The sequence below is a fragment of the Sus scrofa genome, chromosome 9 (assembly GCF_000003025.6).
Source record: "Sus scrofa isolate TJ Tabasco breed Duroc chromosome 9, Sscrofa11.1, whole genome shotgun sequence".
Lineage (NCBI taxonomy): Eukaryota > Metazoa > Chordata > Mammalia > Artiodactyla > Suidae > Sus > Sus scrofa.
In genome coordinates this window covers 91143334-91164236 of record NC_010451.4, presented here as the reverse complement: position 1 = coordinate 91164236, position 20903 = coordinate 91143334, and the positions used below count along the sequence as shown (strand labels likewise).

At 41.2% G+C, this 20903-nt stretch overlaps 1 protein-coding gene across 8 annotated transcripts in view; it reads left to right on the top strand.

Moving 5' to 3' along the window:
• The window catches only part of RAPGEF5 (Rap guanine nucleotide exchange factor 5), a 274179-nt gene that overhangs the window by 68020 nt on the left and 185256 nt on the right, over positions 1-20903 (top strand). For all 8 annotated transcript variants that reach the window (XM_021063441.1, XM_005656686.2, XM_005656685.2 and 5 more), the window contains exons 2-5: positions 6828-6878; positions 8807-8913; positions 15786-15907; positions 17366-17534. In XM_021063441.1, the coding sequence (XP_020919100.1) occupies positions 15856-15907; positions 17366-17534 (221 nt within the window). In that variant the 5' untranslated portion in view covers positions 6828-6878; positions 8807-8913; positions 15786-15855. The remainder of the gene's footprint in view (positions 1-6827; positions 6879-8806; positions 8914-15785; positions 15908-17365; positions 17535-20903) is intronic.

Below are 20903 nucleotides of genomic sequence, written 5' to 3'. Positions count from 1 at the left end.
CTTTCTCAGGCTATCAACAAGTGATGTCAAGTCTCATGATTAGTGATAACTTTTATCAGTTAAGGAGGTGTCTGCTAAGCTCCACTGCAAAGTTACTACTTTTTTCCTCTGTACTCTTTAATATCTTGTGAGGAGACAACGTTGATACTATTTAGGTATCCTGGATCTCTTCATACTTTTGTTGACTGATTTTGGCATTCATTGATTGTTGTTGCTTTTGCAACATTTAGTGCTTTGTTCTTTGTCTAATGGTGGTATTCTCTTTTCCTCTTTTCATTGCATTTAGTCAGTGGAAGACTGTAAGGAAGAACTGTCTCCCCACCCTGTCCCCTGCCTCATGTTTGTTTATTCAATTATTTATATCCATATGAACTCACAGATGTTTATCCTACAGGTCTCACGTAATAGTTTCATTATTTTGCTGCTCAGATTGTCCCAGATTTGGCCAGTGGAGGCTTCTTCATGTTGGCTGCTGTGGAAAGGGTACATCTTGCAGTCCTGGTGTAAGTGGGTGGGTTGATGTTAACTGCAAGTAGGGAATTCAGTGACAAGTGGAGATAAGTAAGCTGCTAATTTACCTGTTGATCCAGAATCTACAGTGACTTGATTTCTAAATTATAAAGGCTTTTCTGAATTGCATTAACCAAGGAAGTTCACCCTATTAGGCAAAATCATCCTCTTGTTTGTAAACACAATGAGGAGAAAGATATTTTCCCAGGGGATAAGTAAAATCAAGTTGGTGACACTTTGGGGTTTGGTTCTGTGATACCATTGTATGTATTTTCCCAGAAGCTGCTGGTTCTTGCTGATTTATCTCCCTAGGTGGGCAAGATTGTGAAATATTTATAGGTATTCCTAGACCCCACTTTAATTTTCTCCTTTAGCTTTTAAGTGAGGCCAACATGTTTATACTAGAAGAGAGTCCTTTAGTGATGGGAAGTAGAAATTCAGTCTAATGCTATGGATGCCATTAAGAGGGGATGTCCTTTCCGAAGCTGCATAGGTATGTATGATGCCACTCTACAGACGAGAGGTCCCTTGGCTCAGGGCTGTGTCTAGGGTGGGCTAGATAGAAAATAGACCCATGTGAGCAGGTGCAAGGTGGGATTTCCTGATTCACAGGCTATCTGTTCTACACAAGCCAGACTGAGAAGCTCAGACACAGATCCCAGGGCTGTTGTTCAGATGACCTGCAACCTGCTGTGTTCAGAACTTGGCTTGGGCATATGAAGGAGGTGATGTTTGAGGGGAGCACCAAGCTTCATTGCAGAAGTGGACAATGAGAGGTTCAAATCACCAGTTTCGACTACTGATTTTTACAGTTTTTCTCAAACTAGGGTGCATATCAAAGTTACCTGCAGGAGCTTAGAGAAAACCCACCTGACCCCACTCCTATAGCTTGTAATTCTTTGGGTTCTGGGGTGAGACCTGAGTTCCTGTTTGGTTATTTCTTCCATTTCCCAGATGGTTCTAATATATATCCAGGCTTGAGAACCACTGGACCTAGTAGAGACTATCTGTGCTTAATTCATGGAGTTATATGCACGTGTGTGTCATGTTACTCTTTTTTTTTTTTTTAACAGTTGCACCTGCGGCATGTGGAAGTTCTTAGGCTAGTGATTGAATTAGAGCTGCAGCTGCCAGCCTACACCACAGCCACAGCCACAGCAACACCAGATCTAAGCCGCAGCTACAACCTACACCACAACTCACGGCAACTCTGGATCCTTAACCCACTGAGCAGGACTGGGGATCAAACTCTCATGTGCATGGATACTATGTTGGGTCTTAACCTGCTGAGCCACATGTTATTCTGAAATCAGCACATTCTATGTTGTAAGATAAATGTATGGTGCAGTTACTAAAAACAGGTTTGAGTTGCAAACTACAGTGAATTTCTTAACCTCTTTAAGTCTAATTTTGTCATCTGCAAAATGGGATTAGTAATACTTTATAGTTTTTCAAAAATTAAGCAATATGTTGCTTGTGAAATATTTAGTATCATCTCTAGCACATAGTAGAAACTGGATTGTTTATTATTTAATAACATGCAGCAGGTGGCAACTTTGGAGTCAAAATCAAAATTTTTTTCTAGTCTCAGCTCTGAACTTCTCAGCTCTGGGTCTTTAGGTAAATTTCTTGATTTTTCTGACCCTCAGGACTCTTGTCTACCAAAGTGCGAATAGATGGGCACATCTAATAAAAGCATTTCCTAACATGGGGAAGTGCTTAAGACAAAGGAGGTGTCAGTAAGCATTTCTGTCACCTTCTGTTTCATTCTGTTTTCTTGACACATGACAGGGCAGTAGAAAAATCTGATTTTGAGAACATTGTTGACTTTGGTTTCACCAGGCTGTGTTGAGAACGTATTGGTACAAGTGGCCTTTGTGGCTGTGACTGACCATGGGGAGCACATCCTGTGGAGCCCTGGGAATCGTTGGACCTGAATTGGGACCAGAGTTTGCGGGAGAGTCACTGTGCCCTGCCCAGTGCATCTGTCACAGCAGTTGGCTCATGTCTCCAGTTTGCATTGTGTCACATTTGTGATGACTGTGTCCTTCCCAAGCCAGTATCCTGGCTGGGCAGGATTCTGTCCTTTAACCTGGATCAAGCTTTGATTGAGATGTAAGGGTACACTGCGGCTTAGAATGGAACCCTGTCTCAGAATCTATTGCACAGCCTGCTGGATCACAGCCTTTATTGTTTTAGTCTACAACCTCTTAACATATGATACCTCTGGTTACTTATGGAGCTTTTTGACTTCCTAGAATTGTAAGAAATTTAAGTATTCTTATTGCACTTTAACATTAATCTCAATTCCTATTTTAAGTCTTTCTTTAAATCTACTTGGTCACCCAGAATGGGTAAAGGATGATGGCTGAAGGTGACAGAAAGTTGTGTTGTGAACTGAATTCTCAAGTTGTCAACACATTTGGTCGTTGCTATTGGTTCCTGTTTGTAATAGAGCAGTTCATACTTCTGTGGTGATTCATTCTTTTTTCTTTCATTTCTCTCTTCCCGTGTAGCCTAACTATTGTGATGCAATGTCAAGAGGACATTAAGGCATGTCCTTTAAGAGCGGATTAAGAAAGGCGCCTTAAGCCTTACCATATAGTTTAGCATGATCTTTTCGGTGACTCTGAAATGAGTTCCATGTTTGGTTCAGACTCAGTCTATAGACTATTACAGCGTGACTTCAGTGGAGACCTAACTTTTAAAAAAATGAAGGTAGTAGATGATTGCTAACTATTTATCCTTCTGAGTTATGCCATTTTTTTTCCTGGAAGTTCTTTTGTGAATATTAAAGGGTTACAATTTTCTAACATGTTTAAAATATTAGGTTTGCTCAGAATCATTTAGGGAATCATTTTCTATGGTTCATTAAATTGGAAAGGAGAAGAAATGAATTTGAATTAAAATCTAATTTCATTTGTGTTGTTACTAGCCTCTCTATGGTTAGTATGAGTCTTTCATGAAAGAATCATTGCATCTAGCTTAAGTAATTCTAGGAAGTTGGAAATAAAGGGAGGAAAAGAATCATCTCATCTGGGCATTATATTTGAGATACGGTGAGACCCTTTAAAGGAGGACACCTGCATCAGTTGGACCAGCCACCCAATTTATAAAGTAAATTGTTAGGAAATCAGGAACAGGAAAGAGGCATTGTGAGTTTAAAGTGTTCTTCAGATCCTGCGTCTGCTGTAAAAATGGATTCCCAAGTTAGAGGCTCCTATCTTGTTCATATGTCTGTTTCTGGAAGCTTCCACTGTGCCTGACAAGGAGCTCAGTAGATCCTTCCTAAGTGAGATGAATGGGGCTTGGTGGCAGCAAGAGTGACTAGATGAAGCCCTTGGAAGGCTGGGAAGAGAAGCAAACCCAGCCGAGTCAAAGATGGGATGAAAACAACTGAGTAATTGAATATCAGGGGAAGCCTATTGCATGGAGAGGGGTGCATCTTCAAGGGTGTTCTGTGCTCTCCTTTCAGGGAAACACTGCAAGAGCAGTTTGTGAGGTCCCGTAGAGCAGGGATACTCAGATTCCTCTAAGTTGCCCCTGGCATTCCCCTGATAAGACTACACAACCGTCCTTTCACAAGATCTTTGAAAAATGAGGTAGTGGATGGACAATTCCTCCATGTTCTTCTTTTCTTTAAGTCTTCAGCACTTTATGTTAACTAGTGATTAAAAACAGCAAGTGGTCTCAGAAAAAGTACAGAGTAGTCGTAGTTCATTGAACAAACAAATGGTGCCTTCCAGAGTTCTGCAGGGAGTGCTGAGCTCCCCCAGCTCAGGGGAGTTGAGAGCTGCTGTCCCAGAGGTAATCAAACAAAGCCCCTTGGGACCAGTTCAGAGCAGGCTTTATAGGCGTTTCTGACAACAAACCCAGGTATTGTGTCTCTGTAAAAGGCAGTTCTTGTTAGGTTGCCCTGCTGTCAATTCCCAGTGGGCCAGTAGCTTATCTAACAGTTATCCAGTCAGCCTGGAAGGGTCCCAAGGCTTTATTGACTCACCTTGGTGATCTTTTGTGACAAGCCATCGCGGGGGAAGTTTCTGTGGAGTGGAATTGTGCAAGTGTAACACTAGTGTTGAGGCCGCCAGGTCTAGGCTGGCAGAAAGGAAGAAAGGAAGCAGTTGGTTTTCTTTCGTGAACGTGCCCCCACCTAATTCTTTAGAACTTGTTTCTGCCCTGAAGTTTTCTTTTTAACTAGATCACATGATGGAGTTGCTTTTCTGGGCCGATTCAGGCAATTAGATGAGTAATAAAGATTGTCAGCTCTGGCCTACCATATTGATTTTTTTTTTTTTTCAAGTCTCTTTAGGGAAAACAAAGATCCTTTATCATGATGATTCATCTTCAAATGATAAATCCGATGTAGATGCAAATTTTAAGCTGTTCAGTATTTCAGTCAGTGAATAAAATACCTAGGCTCAGGTGACAGAAGGCCTAGGAAGGGCCGATTGGGGATGTGTATAGACTAGACCAGAAGGGCTGGGTGAATGTCTTAGTTCAACATATGGCAATTAAAAATGGCCTGTCTATCTTTGGAAGCTATCGCAGATCTTTAGCAGAGTGTACCAATTGGCATTTTTGAATAAAGAGTCCATATATTTATTCCAGTTTAATTAGAAGAGAAGTAGTATGGGAGCTGGGTGGAGTGGGGAAGAGGCAGAATGAAAATTCTGTTTTAAAGTTTGATAGAAGGTTCCGATGCTGGAGAGCAGTGAGTGGCAGGGTATGTTTTGTCAATGACTCCAAGAAGTAGAGGCAGCAGAGCAAAAACTATGGGGTCTCAAAAGACAGCAGGCTTTGGAACAGAGATGTAAAAAAGTTTTAAGCGGAGTTTCCGTCGTGGCGCAGTGGTTAACAAATCTGACTAGGAACCATGAGGTTGCGGGTTCAGTCCCTGCCCTTGCTCAGTGGGTTAATGATCCGGCGTTGCTGTGAGCTGTGGTGTAGGTTGCAGACGCGGCTCGAATCCCACATTGCTGTGGCTCTGGCATAGGCCGGTGGCCACTGCTCTGATTTGACCCCTAGCTTGGGAACCTCCGTATGCCACGGGAGCGGCCCAAGAAATAGCAAAAAGACAAAAAAAAAAAAAAAAAAGTTTTAAGCATAGGTTCAGTAAATGTTCATTTCTCTCTTGTTATTCCTAAACCACAGTGGTAAATGACAGTTTTCTATTGTGCTTCAACATGAGTGGGTGATGGTGCTGCTTACTGGATTGTAAGGTGGGAAAAATTAGCTCCTACCCTTCAAATCATTCAGCAAATACTTAATTAATACAGAGATGTATAAATAAATAAACATTTTGGTATGAGGTTGTGTACCTGAGGCTGTGAAAGCAGTGCAGGATCCGCTGCCAACACTCCAGAAAAGAGAAGCCGTTACATCGGTATCAGTCACCGCTACATTCCGACTCTTCCACGTTCCATGTTTATTGCTCCTGGGATCCCAGTTTTAACCCCATCCTTACAGCAGCATCATACTGGGGAGCCTGTGGATTAGTTAGGGCAAATGCACACACAGAAAGACAGCTAACAATGCAGAGCACCCAGGAGCTGCCACATAAATGGTCAGAAAACAAAGAGCTCCAAAGCGGGACAACCCCCAGTGGACTAGGGTGAGTGGGCAGAGCTTCACCCAAGAGGTGACTGCACAGACCTGGACTTCGCTGGCTTGAGGTGGGACACTGTGAGCAGAGGCAGGTGTCAGTTGCAGGCTCTTCTGATGAGTAGACTGAAGAGGTTGTGTAGGGAGGTAGGAGGACAATATGAGAAATCTCTTGGGCACAGACTGCTGTGGCCCAGGAGAGCAGGCTGGAGCTTTGGATTGACTTACATAAGCAAGAAGAGAGACCCCTGTCAGTTGGCGGGGTGATATAGGGACTTCTGTTTAGTTGAGATTTGCAGGCTGGCCTGAGGGGACCTGACCAGAGTGTGGGAAATCCATTGAGAAGCTGAAACAGCAGTCCAGGTGTGCAGGGATGAGAGTGGACTTACATGGGTGAAAGTGGATTTGGAAGGGAAAGGAGAAATGGAATCACCATCATCTTGAGAATAAAGTGACAAAGTCACAAATATCCCTGCCTTTCTGTTGTACTTTTTAAAGCTGTCCTCTCTAAGCGGGGAGCCATTCCCATGGAATATGCTGGCCCGCTAGGATGGTTGTTGATCAGGTACTTTAAGTAAGGATGTTACTATTTCGTGGCCCGTGACATTGTTGGCCTGGACAACTGCTAGGCCTGCCATGGTTGCATAGGTTGTGTCTTTATGGTGCAAAGATTTCTGTTTGGTTCTAATTTTCCCCTTTTCTTTCTTTTCAAATAGACTTTATCGAGAAGAATTTCCAATCCATACCTTGAACACAGTCCTTCCCAGGTATGATTCTTTTCTGTCTTACAGCAGGTAGAGATCCCATTTGCTCCTGATCTCACTGTCTCCTTCACCTGGGATGACACGGCCACAGGTGTTCGAAATACTCTGATGGTTGTGTCATGAAGCAAGATGTTCACTAGATAGGAAAAAAAAATTTTTTTTCCTAGTCCTTTATACAAATGCATTATGAATATTGCAGAGTTCTGTATATAATATAAATATCTTGCATTTGCTGTATGATAGAAATTGTGTTTTAAAAATACTGAATCTATTCCACTGAAAACTTTGTATAAAAGGGATTATTTATATTTACAGTTATCTAATAGTGCAATAGCTCTGAATGCTTATTGAAAAAGGTGAAGATGTTTTCGTTGTGCTGTATTAAAGAATCCACTGACAAGAGTTGTGTTTTTTAGAATGTCAGGAGACTGTGAACTTTGTGAGAGCAAGGTCTTTTGGGGCTTGTTCACTACTGCATCCCCAGCATCTAGAATGGGGCCTGTAGCTGCTCATTTAATGTTTGTTGAATGACTTAGTGAATGAACACAGGTGCCATGTCAGGACTAGTCAAGTGTCAGCTGACCCATACCTCTTTTATTGTAAAACTTTCTGTGATCTGACCTAAGTTTTTCTCTTTGAAATACTTTTAATGTGTTAAAAATAAATCATTTCCTGCCCTTCTCACATTCTGTCATTAGGTTGGGCTTAGGAGGTGATAACAGGAAGATTAAGGGAGAATAAGGACAGGGCTGAAGTGTCCTGGATCCAGTTATAGTCAGTATATTATCAATGTGTTTGCTCTGGGAGGAGATCTAAAATATTTTGTAGGGACAAAATTTTATAGGTGCAAAAAGAGTTCAGCAAGAAACAAAGCAGAGGGAGTTCCTGCCATGGCTCATCGGTCAGCAAATCTGACTGGCATCTATGAGGAAGCAGGTTCGATCCCTGACCTTGTGCAGTGGCTTGGGGATCTGGCGTCGCCCAGAGCTGTGGTGTGGGTTTCGGATGCTGCTTGGATCCCAAGTTGCTGTGGCCCTGGCGTAGATTTAGACCCCTAGCCTGCGAACCTCCATATGCCACTGGTGTGGCCCTAAAAAGACAAAAGACGAAAAAAAAAAAAAAACAAAACAAAGAAAGAAAGAAAGAAGTGATCAGATAGACCCATGAACCTTTACTTAGGACGACACTTCATTTTCATTTAGCTTCCTTTGTGAAACAACTTTGCCCTGTGGAGGAAGGTGCCAATTATAGAGAAAGGGGGTAGATTCTAATGTGGGACATAGACCTCTCCAGATCTAAGGAATGCTCTCCTTCATCCTACAAGAATCAGAAATGTGTATGGGTGGATTAGAAGATTGAAAAAAAGAAGCTAAATGAAATTTTTATCTACAAGATGAAACCGTGGAGCAGATGAAACCAGAATGCTTGGAATTAACTATGAACTCTGCAGCTGAGTGAAGCTTAAAAGCAAAGCAGACTGGCTCCTGCTATCAAATTACGTCATGTTGTGAGATGTTGGCTAGATAGGAATAAATTATTTTCCCATCTTCCAAGACCTTTACAGGAACACCTTATCAATACGGCAGAGTTAATATATAAATATTCTTCACTTTGCTGCATTGATAGAAACACTGTATTTTTAAAAACAGACATTTTGCCCTGGAAACTTTGTGTAAAAGGAGATTATTTATAGTTAAAGCCGTATAGTATTTGGAAAGTAGTTATTACAGCATAATAGCAAAAATGTTCCAGTAGCAAAAATAAATTAAATAGGTTGTTGTAGGTCTATAGCTATGTCAGCTAAAATACAAGTGTTTTAAGCTTATGGACTTGGCCATAATTTTTTCTATATGGTAGGCCATGATGGGCAGCTCACAAAATGTCATGTTATTGTTCTGAATTCTCAGTGACTCTTTGTCTTTTCCATTTAGATTTATGGAGAGAATTCTTCTTGTGCAGGAAGAGCATTGAGGAATATTATTATTGTTCAGGCAGCTGACCTGATAAAGGACAGAGTGAACCTCAAGGGATTTTACAGGTAACATGGTTTCCTAATACCTTGTCAAAATTTCTCCTTGAGGGAAAACAAACAAACAAACAAAAACACATGTTAAAAGTTATAACCTTGATCACAGAGAGATGGGCTCTGTCAGTAGGAGGGTTTGTTTGAAGTGCCTATTTGGGTCACTGGTGGTGACTTTTCCCTTAATTAACTTAGTCAAGTGTTTAATACCTGGACTTCTGCTCTGAAGGTGGGGTATGGAATCCTCGGCCTTAGGCGTGGATGGGCTCCCTAGAGGCTCCGTTCTGCTTCCTCTGAGATGGGCTGTTTTATAATATCATTAGAGAGCGTGTGCTGCACTGGGACTTCAGTAAATATCGGTCCCTTCCACAGGGACCTTATTGGGGCTCGGTGAGGACCCTTCTGAGGTCCCCTGGGGTGGGGGAGGGCTTCTGCTCTAACTCTTCAGGTGGGAAGGAGCCGCCCTCTTGGGGGCTACAAAGGGGGGGGGACAGTTGGGCATAGGGATGGCACTTCTCTGCCCTGACAGGTGACTCAGGACAGAGGTATTACATTAAGTGAGTGCGTCTATGGTCAGTTTTCAAGTTACAGCTGGACCAAGAGAATAGTCACTTAGCAATTTTCACATGTTTTCATTTCATGGAGCTATTTAAAGAAGAAACAAACGGGAATTATCAGCTTTTTATTTTTGCCAAGGAAAGGTATTACACACCAAACAATACCAAAACTACAAAAATGAGAAAGATAAAAAACTACTATCGTTTACTAGCATTATTTTTTTCTTACAGAAATGAGTTTACAGTACCGTAAGATAAGAAGAGTACTCAGAATAAATGATACCCCCCAAAGTAGGAAAGATTCTCGGAATAAAGATGTTTAACTAAATTTGGTTTTATCACAGACTTAGGATATTTTCTTCCCTTTTTTCCCCCCATTTGCCATTGTTGGTAAGAATTTCATTATGGCCTGGATTTGGGGGATAGTGGTTCCTGTTCAAGTAAGAAGACCCCCTTTTTATTGAGACATAGTTTATATACAGTAAAATGCACAAATCTTAGGGTATAGCTTGATGAATTTTTAGTTATTACACAAACTTATGTGATTACTATCCACATCGAGATCCAGAGGATTTTCACACCCCAGATAGTTTGTTTCTTTTTTTCTTTTTTTCTTTTATCTTTTATCTTTTATCTTTTTTTTTTTTTTTTTTTTTTTTTTTGGTCTTTTTAGGGCCACACTCATGGCATGTGGAAGTTCCCAGGCTAGGGGTCTAATCAGAGCTACAGCTGTCGGCCTGAGCCACAGCCACAGCAACGCAGGATCTGAGCCACATCTGCAGCCTACACCACAGCTCATGGCAATGCTGGATCCTTAACCCACTGAGTGAGGCCAGGGAACCTGCATCCTCGTGGATCCTAGTCGGGTTTGTTACTGCTGAGTCACGACAGGAACTCCCAGATACTTCTTCACGTCCCTTTCCAGCCCATAACTATCCCATGCCGCCAGCTGCTTTCTAATCAAAAACTTGGCAGGATATGTAATCTTAGGCATTGACAAACCACTGTGTAGTAGAGATGGGAGAACTACAATGAATTAAAACTTGAGAATCCCATATTTAATTAATCACATTAGCGTATACATAGGTTTTGACACATTTGACGTAGGTTAGACATGATTTATTGACAGACAATGCTTTCGTATATATGGAATCGTGAACCTCTTGAAAAAGCCCCAAGATCACCCCCACCCGCTTCCTCCCATAAGAAATTTATAGCCCAAGGATGAAAGAGCATTGGTTCAGAGCCCAGACCAAGCAGATTCAACAGCTGGAAGAGGGGCTATGCTGATAGTGGGTTACTTCATGTAGAGCCTCTTTTTTTTTTTTTTTTTTTTTTTTAAATAGATGAGGTATCAGCTTTAGACAAGTCTAACTTTTTTTTTTTCCTTTTTAAAAACTAAAACTGCATGTACAACATACCATGGAGATAGTGCTGGTTCAGTTCCAGACCATTGCAGTAAAGCAAGTGTCACAGTAAAGTACATCTCATGAATTTTTGGTTTCCCAGTGCATATAAAAGTCATGTTTACATGGTAGTCTATTAAGTGTGCAATAGCATTAGGTCTAAAAACAATGTACGTACCTTAATTTAAAAAGGTACTTTTTTGCTTAAAATCCTAACCATCAGCCTTTATTAGCAAGTCATCCTCTTTTTGTTGGTGAGGGGTTTGAAATACTGGGAGAATTACCAAAATGTGACACAGAGACACAGAGTGAGCAAATGCTGTTGGAAAAATGGCACCAGGAGACTTGCTAAATGCAGGGTTGCCACAGACCTTCAATTTTGTAAAACACCCAATATTCTGTAAAGTACAATAAAGCAAAGTGCAATAGAACGAGGTCTGCCTGTGTAAGTCTTTGTGTCTGGTTGTGAGCAGGCTAAAGGACTCATTACAGTTACCACATGAAGCTCTGTGTAGGATCTGTCCTTGTTCTCAGTTTTGTCTCTGATTGGTATAGACTGAAAAAAGAATTGGGAGATATACATTAATCAGGTTCACAGAAAAGAACCATCCATCCAAGTAAGAACATACTTAGGGTTTAATGGGAGTAGAATGTGCAGAGATCGTGGGTTGTGCTATTTTAGATTCTCACTGGTCAGGCCAGAACCTCCTTTCTTTTATAATCTAAGGACTGATTAATACTCTGAGTTAAGCGCTAAAATGATAAAGTGCTAAAATGATTGCCCAGGCTGGGTCATTTTCATTTGTCTGGTGGTAAATTGAGGTAACATGTTCCCCATGTACCACTTGAGAATTACTTTTTTCTTTTTCTTTTTTTTGACTTTTGAGGGCTGCACCCACGGCATAGGGAGGTTCCTAGGCTAGGGGTCCAATTGGAGCTGTAGCCGCCGGCCTACACCACAGCTCACGGCAACACCGGATCCTTAACCCACTGAGCGAGGCCAGGGATTGAATCTGCATCCTCATGGATGCTAGTCAGGTTCGTTAACCACTGAGCCATGACGGGAACTCCTGAGAATTACTTTCAAAACCTGGAAATGCTTTCCATTCATTTGGTACTATAGGAAAACATACTAGTTTCCGAGTCTTCAAATAAGTGTCTAAATACCACCACCCCATTTCCATTTGAGATGAGTGTTCTCTCTGTACTACTCTGAATTAATTGCTAAAAATGTAACCGGAGGCCACGAGAAATCAAATTTTCAGCTCTACAGAATTCCTGTCATGGTGCAGCAGAAACGAATCTGACTAGGAACCATGAGGTTGCAGGTTTGATCCCTGGCCTCGCTCATTAGGTCGAGGATCTGGCTTTGCCATGAGCTGTGGTGTAGGTCGCAGATGTGGCTCAGATCCTGTGTTGCTGTGGCTGTGGCGTAGGCTGGTGGCTACAGATCCGATTTGACCCCTAGCCTGGGAATCTCCATATGCTGTGGGTACGGCCCTAAAAAGTAAAAACAAACAAAAAAACCAAATTGTCAACTCCAGAGATTAGTAAAATGACTCTTGTGTTTCAGCAGTGGCATTGGCTTTGGAACTGATCACTTTCCTATCACCATGTTCCTGTCTAGTATTGCAACCGTAGTTAGGGCTACATGAACTCTGAACAGTTTCTGGATTCAGTACAAGATTGCAGATACTGGGGGAGTAAGAACTGCTGCGGTGTTCACATTCCTCCCAGGCATCTCTGATTTCTTCCCCACTGCCCATCCTTCAGTTCTGTAGGTTTAGATATTTTAAATGGCTTGTTGCTGACCTGGTCCGCAAGTCGAGGGGGTATGAGGTAACTGCAGCAGCAGCTCACCTCACCTTTGCATTGGTGATACTAGTGGTAGTGTTGAACCTTACTCTAATGATGTTTTGCCTGGTGCAGATGGATTGTTGAAAGCAATTCAAAACACACTTTTTTTTTTTGCCTTTTTAGGGCTGCACCTGCAGCATATGGAAGTTTCCAGGCTAGGGATCAAATCAGAGCTGTAGCCACTGGCCTACACCACGGCCACAACAACACAAGATCCGAGCTATGTCTACGACCTACACCACAGCTCACGGCAATGCCGGATCCTTAACCCACGGAGCAAGGCCAGGGATCGAATCTGCATCCTTACGGATGCTAGTCGTGTTCATTAATTGCTGAGCTAGGACGGGAACTCACAAAACATAACTTGATAAATTGGAGGTGGGGTAGAAAGAGATGGTCTGCAGTGGAAATAATAGCCTGGTCTGCAAGTGGGAGCCTGAGGATTAACTAATAACTATGGATGACAACTGTCGTGGAGATAGTGTGTTTGAGCATATGGACTCAGCCCTGTCCTCTCAAGACAGAGTGGGCCCTGGCCAATGAGAAGGTGGGACTTGGGGATGGTGACTTGGTGGTCATCAGCATCCCTTGGAAGCTTGTTAGAAATGAGGGCTCTGGGGCCACACCTAACCACGCTGTGTCAAAGTCTGCACGCTAACAAGAACCCCCAGGCAACTCGTACTAAACCCAAGTTTGAGAAGCAAATGGTCTCAGGAGCTTCTCCATCACTGTGAACAAACAAGCCAACACTGCTGTCTAGTCAGCATTTGCAGTTCGACAATTTCATTTTTTTAGTAAGTGTTTTGTTGTGTCCTGCCACGTTCCAGGTCATGTCAGACACAGCGCAGGCTGAGGAGCTATGTGTATTGTTGTGAGAATAAGGGAAGATGAAAAAAGTGCTTTACAAGCCCAGTGGTGCTGGGTAATTGACAGAAATGTTGAGGAATAAACACTTTGAGCGTTTAATATGAAAGGTGTCTTGTGGAACTTAGACTTGACGGTTTGGTCTTAATTGCCTGTTTTGTTGTAGTCTGTCTTCTCATTTTGTTTCAAGAAATATCCATTTATTTGACCATTAATCTTCCTTTCTTTTTCTTTTTCTTTTTTTTTTTGTCTTTTTAGGGCTGCACTGGCAGCATACGAGGTTCCCAGGCTAGGGGTCAAATCAAAGCTGTAGCCACTGGCCTACGCCACAGCCACAGCAACTTGGGATCCGAGCCACGTCTTCGACCTACACCACAGCGTGACAGCAATACCTGATCCTTAACCCACTGAGTGAGGCCAGGGATCGAACCTGCATCCTCATGGATGCTAGTCAGATTCGTTTCCTTTGTGCCTCAGTGGGAGCTCCTGTTAATCTTTCTAATGCTAACCTGCATCTGAGTATGTCTGGAATGGCCATAATGGCCTCAGAGTGTCTTTCACCTCTTTACCCAAAAAAGTGATGCTTTATCAAAAGCTAGCCTATTTGTTCAAATATCTCAGCAGAAATGTTTAGTACCTTATTTTTCCATCACCCAAGAAAATGTAGCACCTATGGCATTTCTTCATACTGTGGTTACTGTGTGATTTCTAGATATTTATGACTATGCCAGTCACAAGACATGGGCAGTGTTTCTCTGTTTTAGAAATGCAAATAAATGTTAGCATCTTTTGATCCTTAAATACCGCATATAGGAGAAAGGTAGTCATTTACATGATACATCTTTTTGAAGAGAACATTTTGGTGACTTCTTTTCATATGGGAGAGTGGGTTTCAATGAAATTTTTCCACATGAAAAAATCTTATTTCAGAAAGTTAGCTTCTTTTGGCTTTTCATCTGAGGCTGGTAAAGGTGGAAAACTAGGCATGAAAATACTGCTTGTAATGCCCAGAATGGGACGTTCTTTGAATACGGTTGTGTTTTTTGTTTGTTTGGTTTTGGTTTTGGTTTTTGTCTTTTTAGGGCCGAACCCGTGGTGTATGGAAGCTCCTGGGCTAGGGATCAAATGGGAGCTTTAGCTTCTGGCCAACACCACAGCCTCGGCAATGCGGGATCTGAGCTGCATCTTCAACCTACACCACAGCTCATGGCAACACCAGATCCCTGACCCATTAATCGAGGTCAAGAATTGAACCCACATCCTCATGGATACTAGTTGGATTCATTTCCGCTGTACCGCAGTGGCAGCTCTCATAAATGTTAAGGTTTAATCTGTGTTTGAAGAGTAGCATGCAGAACTTTGTATATCACCCAGTGTGGTCCCAGTTTTGTCTAACCTTAGAATTACTTTTTTCTTTAAGAAACTAGTTAAAAATATATAAATGGTTGAACCAAAGTTGACCACCACCAATTTGAGGTACTTGTCTTATCAAGGCAAAAGCATTAACTGTATTTATTTACCTTTTTTTTTTTTTGATTTTTGGGGCCTAATTCTTGGCATGTGGAGTTTCCCCAGTCTGGGGGTTGAATTAGAGCTGTAGCTGCCAGCCTACACCACAGCCACAGCAACACCAGATCCAAACTGCATCTGTGACCTACACCACAGCTCACGGCAACGCTGGATCCTTAACCCACTGAGTGAGGTCAGGGATGGAACCCATGTCCTCATGGATACTAGGCAGATTTGTTACCACTGAGCCACTATGGGAATTCCCCAAAAGCATTACCTTTAAATAAAGGATTGCTAAATTTATTCCTTCATTTATTCAAATATGTATATTCAGAGAATTAACTGTGTACTTAAACTGTTCTAATTGTTAGGATTTAATTGAGAATTACATGTACACAGTCCCTCTTCTCTTGAAAATTATTCTCAAGGGACAAAAGCAGATATTCAGTTGGAAAGATGTATAATTGCTAAATGTTAGGTGATATAAAAAATGTGTAAGAGATATGATTCTAAGTATCTGTACGGAAATGATATTTGAGCTAAAATCTGAAGGAGGAGTGAGAGATACCTGTCATTTATTCTTGAGTTGCTTGTTTAAAAAAGCAAGCACGTGAAAGGGATGGTATTAAATAACATCTTTTCAGCAAATGGTTCGCAACAGTGTCTTACTGTGAATGGCTTTGCTTTTGTCCAGGAGAAGCTGCGTTGGGTCAGAACTGGTAGACTGGCTTCTAGAACACTGTCCTTTTGTCCAGTGCAGATCTATGGCCATAGGGGTCTGGCAGCTCCTACTGGATATGGGAATTATGTCATCAGGTTAGTATTACATGTTTTGAAGCTTACGAAATTATTGTGATATAAAGCTACTTGACCAAAATGTGTTTGATTATCTAGATAGAAATTGTTTTTACAGGTAAATATTTGTATTCTCTTAGAAGTGGGTGATCTTTTCTTCTTTTTCTCACCTTTTATAAAATTATTAGGTACTCGGTTCATAAACTATTACCTATAGGAGTCTTTCCCTTACCCTGCCCTTCTCTACTTAAAATGCTGGTCACAATTTTTTTTTTTTAAGTTATTGACATCTTTAGTTGCTCTAAATGTGTGATTTGTCTTGGTGTACTTAGAATAATATTAGAAACTGACTTTATGAGTAGAAGTGTGCATACCATTTTAGTTGACTAATCAGGAACAGTTAGAAAGCTGATCTATGAAGTTTAGCTATTTAAAGATTATGGAACATTGATGTTAACTAGAAACTAAAATAGTTGGTGGGTATCTCTTTTCTTAGTTGAGCCCAAGGATTTTAAGACCTAGAGGTCAAACAGTTGGGATTCTTTATTTTGCTCTGTCCCGCAGGTGCTGGTTGGTCATTTGGGAGCCCTTTTTTTCTATAGGTGATAAATATTGAGGGTCAGAGAACATAGTGAGGGTCAGAAAAGCACACCCGGAGTCCCACTGTGGAAAATGGTACACACGGGGATGTGAGTGTCATCGGTAACCCCTGTTAATATTGGTTTAGATTTAGAAATCTGATGCTGCTTTAGACAATCAGTGAACTTGCCTTTGAGGAATATAATTATCAGCTTGCTTGTGAGGTTGCGGTTTCTGGTTAGCAAAACATTTTGTGTTACTGTTTTTTGGAAAAAGTCTCCAGTTCTTGATGTGTATTAAAACAGGGTTTTGCAGCCTTGGAAGTGAGAACATCTTGTGTTAGACAATCCTGAGTAATGGGCACTGCCTTATATATTATAGAATATTTGGTAATGCCCCTTTCATCTACCCACCAGATGCCAGTAAGAGCCCCTGGTTGTGACAACTCACAGTGTCACCAGACATTGCCAAGTGCCCTGAAGCGGGTGGGGTGTGGGAGGGGACAGTCACCCCTGTTGAGAACCACTGATCTAAAACTTGCCATAGTGTTGTATGTGTGTACCACTAAGGTAATTAAATGTTTTGCTTTGGGACACTAAGAAAAAAAACAAAATAAAATTTCTTCTACTCTTTGAATTGTGATGGATTTCACACATTCCTGAAGTGGAAAAGTTATAAAATAGCTATGAATGTACTGACCGAAACAACAAGTAATACACATAGGTTGGCCAGTAAGTCCTTTTTAATTCAATAGGATTGTGAACATGAATAGACTTAATTATAGTCCTATCCCTGGCTTCTTCCTAATAATTAGTAGGCCTTTCCATTTATGATTTGATAGATGAGTCTCTAAATAATAGACCTTAAAAAAGTGATCCATGTCTTTTTTGTTTCCAACAGTGGATCAGCATTTATACTTTCAAGATACCTATGTTTTCTACCAGTTTTCATCTGACGAGTGTAGCTACTTGTACTGTGAATTTGAAAGAGAGGAGGAATGGCAAAATGGTGTCAAACTTTTACTGCAACTTGTGCCTCTCATTCCCACCAGAGCTGGCATCTGTGACCTGTAAGTAAATGATATTTTGTTCCGTTGTCAAGTTATTCTCACTCAGAATGATTCCTATGTCTGGGAGCTGTACTTCTGCTCTTGAAGATCATTTCCTATAAGAAGTAATTGTTTTAGTCCCATTTCTCAGAGGCAGGTTCAGAAAAGTAAAATGGTGAAAATTCAGTCCAGTTAATAAACAGCTAAACTAGTATTCAGACCCCCCAAATCCACGCCTTGCCAGCTGCACCATGCTGCTTCTGATTTAATCATTGCTGTATGAGTAGATGATCTAAATTAGGGAAAAATGTGATTTAGCTTAAATTGGAATAAAGTCATAACTGACATCTTATCCTCTATCCACGTCGTGACTTTCTTAAGAACTCGGCAGACATTTCTGAAAATAATCTAGAAGCAACGTTTGGCATATTAAAACACGTGAATCATTATCACATGAAGATGCTGAATCACTCTATGGTTAAAATAAATTAAAATTAATTCATTAGAGGAGGTGTGGGAACAGGACTTGAGTCATGGTACGGTGATTCTGACATGCCTTTGTTTATCCACCGCACTTAATGACAAGCTTACTTCAGTATAATGAATTGCAGTTTAAAAATTACAGTTAGCAACTTTTATTTTTTTAAAAATATTTTTTGGAGTTCCATCGTGGCTCAGTAGTTAACAAATCCGACTAGTATCCATGAGGTTGCGGGTTCAATCCCTGGCCTCGCTCAGTGGGTTAAGGATCCAGCATTGCTGTGAGCTGTGGTGTAGGTTGAAGATGTGGCTCGGATCCTGCGTTGCTGTGGCTGTGGTGTAGGCCAGCGGTTACAGCTCTGATTCGACCCCTCACCTGGGAATGTCCTCCATATTCCACCGGTGCAGCCCTAGAAAAGACAAGAAGACCAAAAAAAAAAAAAAAAAAAATTAAAATAAATTAAAAAAAATTTTTAATTACAGTTGATTTACAATGTTCTGTCAATTTCTGCTGTTCAGTAACGTGACCCAGTTATACATATATAATTCTTTTTCTTACATCATCCTCCATCATGTTCCATCACAAGTGATTAGCTGTAGTTCCCTGTGCTGTACAGCAGGATCTCATTGCTTCAGTTAGTAGCTTTTACATATTCAGCTTTCAGAATGTTCCCATACTGATAACTTTGAATTCCCTGAGATTAGCAAGGCAAGTGGTATTATCCTTATGTCTTGGCTAAGAAAATAGATTCAGGGAGAAACCCTTATAACCATAAGAAAGATGAGTTACTCTTGTTGAAAGAAGATAGTTAATACAGGTTTTCAGAAAAGAAATAAAAGTCAAAGTGTATGAGAACTAATAGTCTGATTGTAGAGAGTACATTTTAGTCAGGAACTCTGCTAAATATTTTATATTTGTTGTTTCATCTTCTGAAGAATTCTGTAAGACAGTTTCCTACTATTTTAAAGTGAGGAAACTGAGGCATAGAGGTCAGGTACCCTGTCCATGGTCACTCAAGTGGTGTGTGAAGCATTCGGGTTGGAATCCCTGCCTGTCTGGCTCTAATGCCCCTGCTGTTTACACCTGCTAGGGTATGTGTGCAGGAGTCACGGGGTCGTTCTAGCTTCCCTTTATTTTATAATCGGAAACTAGAGAAATGTTAGACTGATCCTGAAATGGTTATGAATTCAGGGCCACTGGCACCACCAGTGTTTACAGAGGACCTTGCAGTGGTTCTGCAGAATTCAAATACAACGCATCACTCATTGGTTGTGTCAATATGGAAATTGTTCCTGAATGTAAGGTGCTGTCAACTTAGGTCAGACGTTTCCCAGGAAAAGTCAAGGAGCATTTCGGTAAATTTTAAAAAGCTTTCTAAGAAGGAGTGGAATCCTTTTTAAACTAGAGGTGACTGTGGCTTGCTTTTAGTCTGTGGGACTGGCATTCTCTAGCAGATCTTCTTAACCCTTTCCCATCCTGAACTCAAGATGGAGGTGTGCACGGTCCCGGGAGGCGCACCCAGATTACTGGGGGCTTACGGGCCCCTGAAGTAAACTCACGAGCGGTCCTCATGGTTAGCTCCTCTCCTTCCTCCCCATCCGAGAAAGCAAAGTAGGTGCCAATGAGATGACCTTGTTAGAGAGAGATCCTGAGTCTACTGTCGCTTCTAAACAGGGAAATATTTTAAACATTTGGTTCCTAATATTAATTCCAAATTACTTGCAATCTTTTGTCGCACCAATCGTCATACACAGTCATGCCTCTGGAGTTGACAGTCACTTGTAGCATGCCTTATCAGTATGTTCTTTTTCTCTTGGTGTGAATGCGTACATATGGGAGTGGTAATTCCTTAGGGAAAATTGGCTTTGGGGAGTGATAGACCTGTGTCTCCCATATTATAAGTACTAACTATGAAATGATAAAATTGCTGAACCCACTGCAAGTCTTTTCTGCAGAGAGAGAAAAAAAATGCATTCTTTATATATTAAAAATATAAAGAAAGATATATTCTTTATATATTAAAATATAAAGAAAGATATATTCTTTATTAAAATATATTCTTTATATATTATATAAACAGTAAAATATATACATGTATTTTTTCTATAGTAGAGTCACAAGCAAATTTCTAAGCTATGGTCACATGTTTTGGGGCAAATTTTATTTTATTTTAATTAATTAATTTATTTTTGGTCTTTTTAGGGCCACACTGTGGGATGTGGAGGTTCCCAGGCTAGGGGTCAAATCGGAGCTGTACCCTCCAGCCTACACCACAGCCACAGCAATGCCAGATCCGAGCCACGTCTGCTACCTACAGCTCAGCTCACCCTTAACCCACTGATCAAGGCCAGGGATCGAACCCATGTCCTAATGGATACTAGTCGGGTTCGTTAACCACTGAGCCACCATGGGAACTCCACTGGGACACATTTTAGAGAGCCAAGGTTTAATTTATTCAGATTTGGAATGAAACGTGGTCAGAGAAAAGATGTCCAAGAAAACTCTCCTCTTCTGGGGAGTTGTCACAGCCCTTCCTACTGTTCAGGGCATATGATCCCATCATAATTTCTGCTCTCATCCGGTGACTGTCATTCATTCTAGCCCCCATCCCATCCCCGCTTATTCCCTCATACCCTCGTGAAGGTCTGCTCTTTCCTTGTCACATTCTACCCACCCCTCAAGGGGGAGCCCAAGTCCTACCTTGACCACAGAACTTACGTGATGTCCGAAGTCTTTGGCAGCCTTAACTTTTAGTAACGTAACTGCTCTTTCTATTTATATCAAATTTTTTTTTTTTGCCATTTGTCTTTGTCATTCTTAGTCCTGTAGCTATCTTTTCTACTGTGTTACACATTCATTTTACCCATTGTTCTGAAATGTCCCCTGAAGTCCTCGTGACTCATTAACTT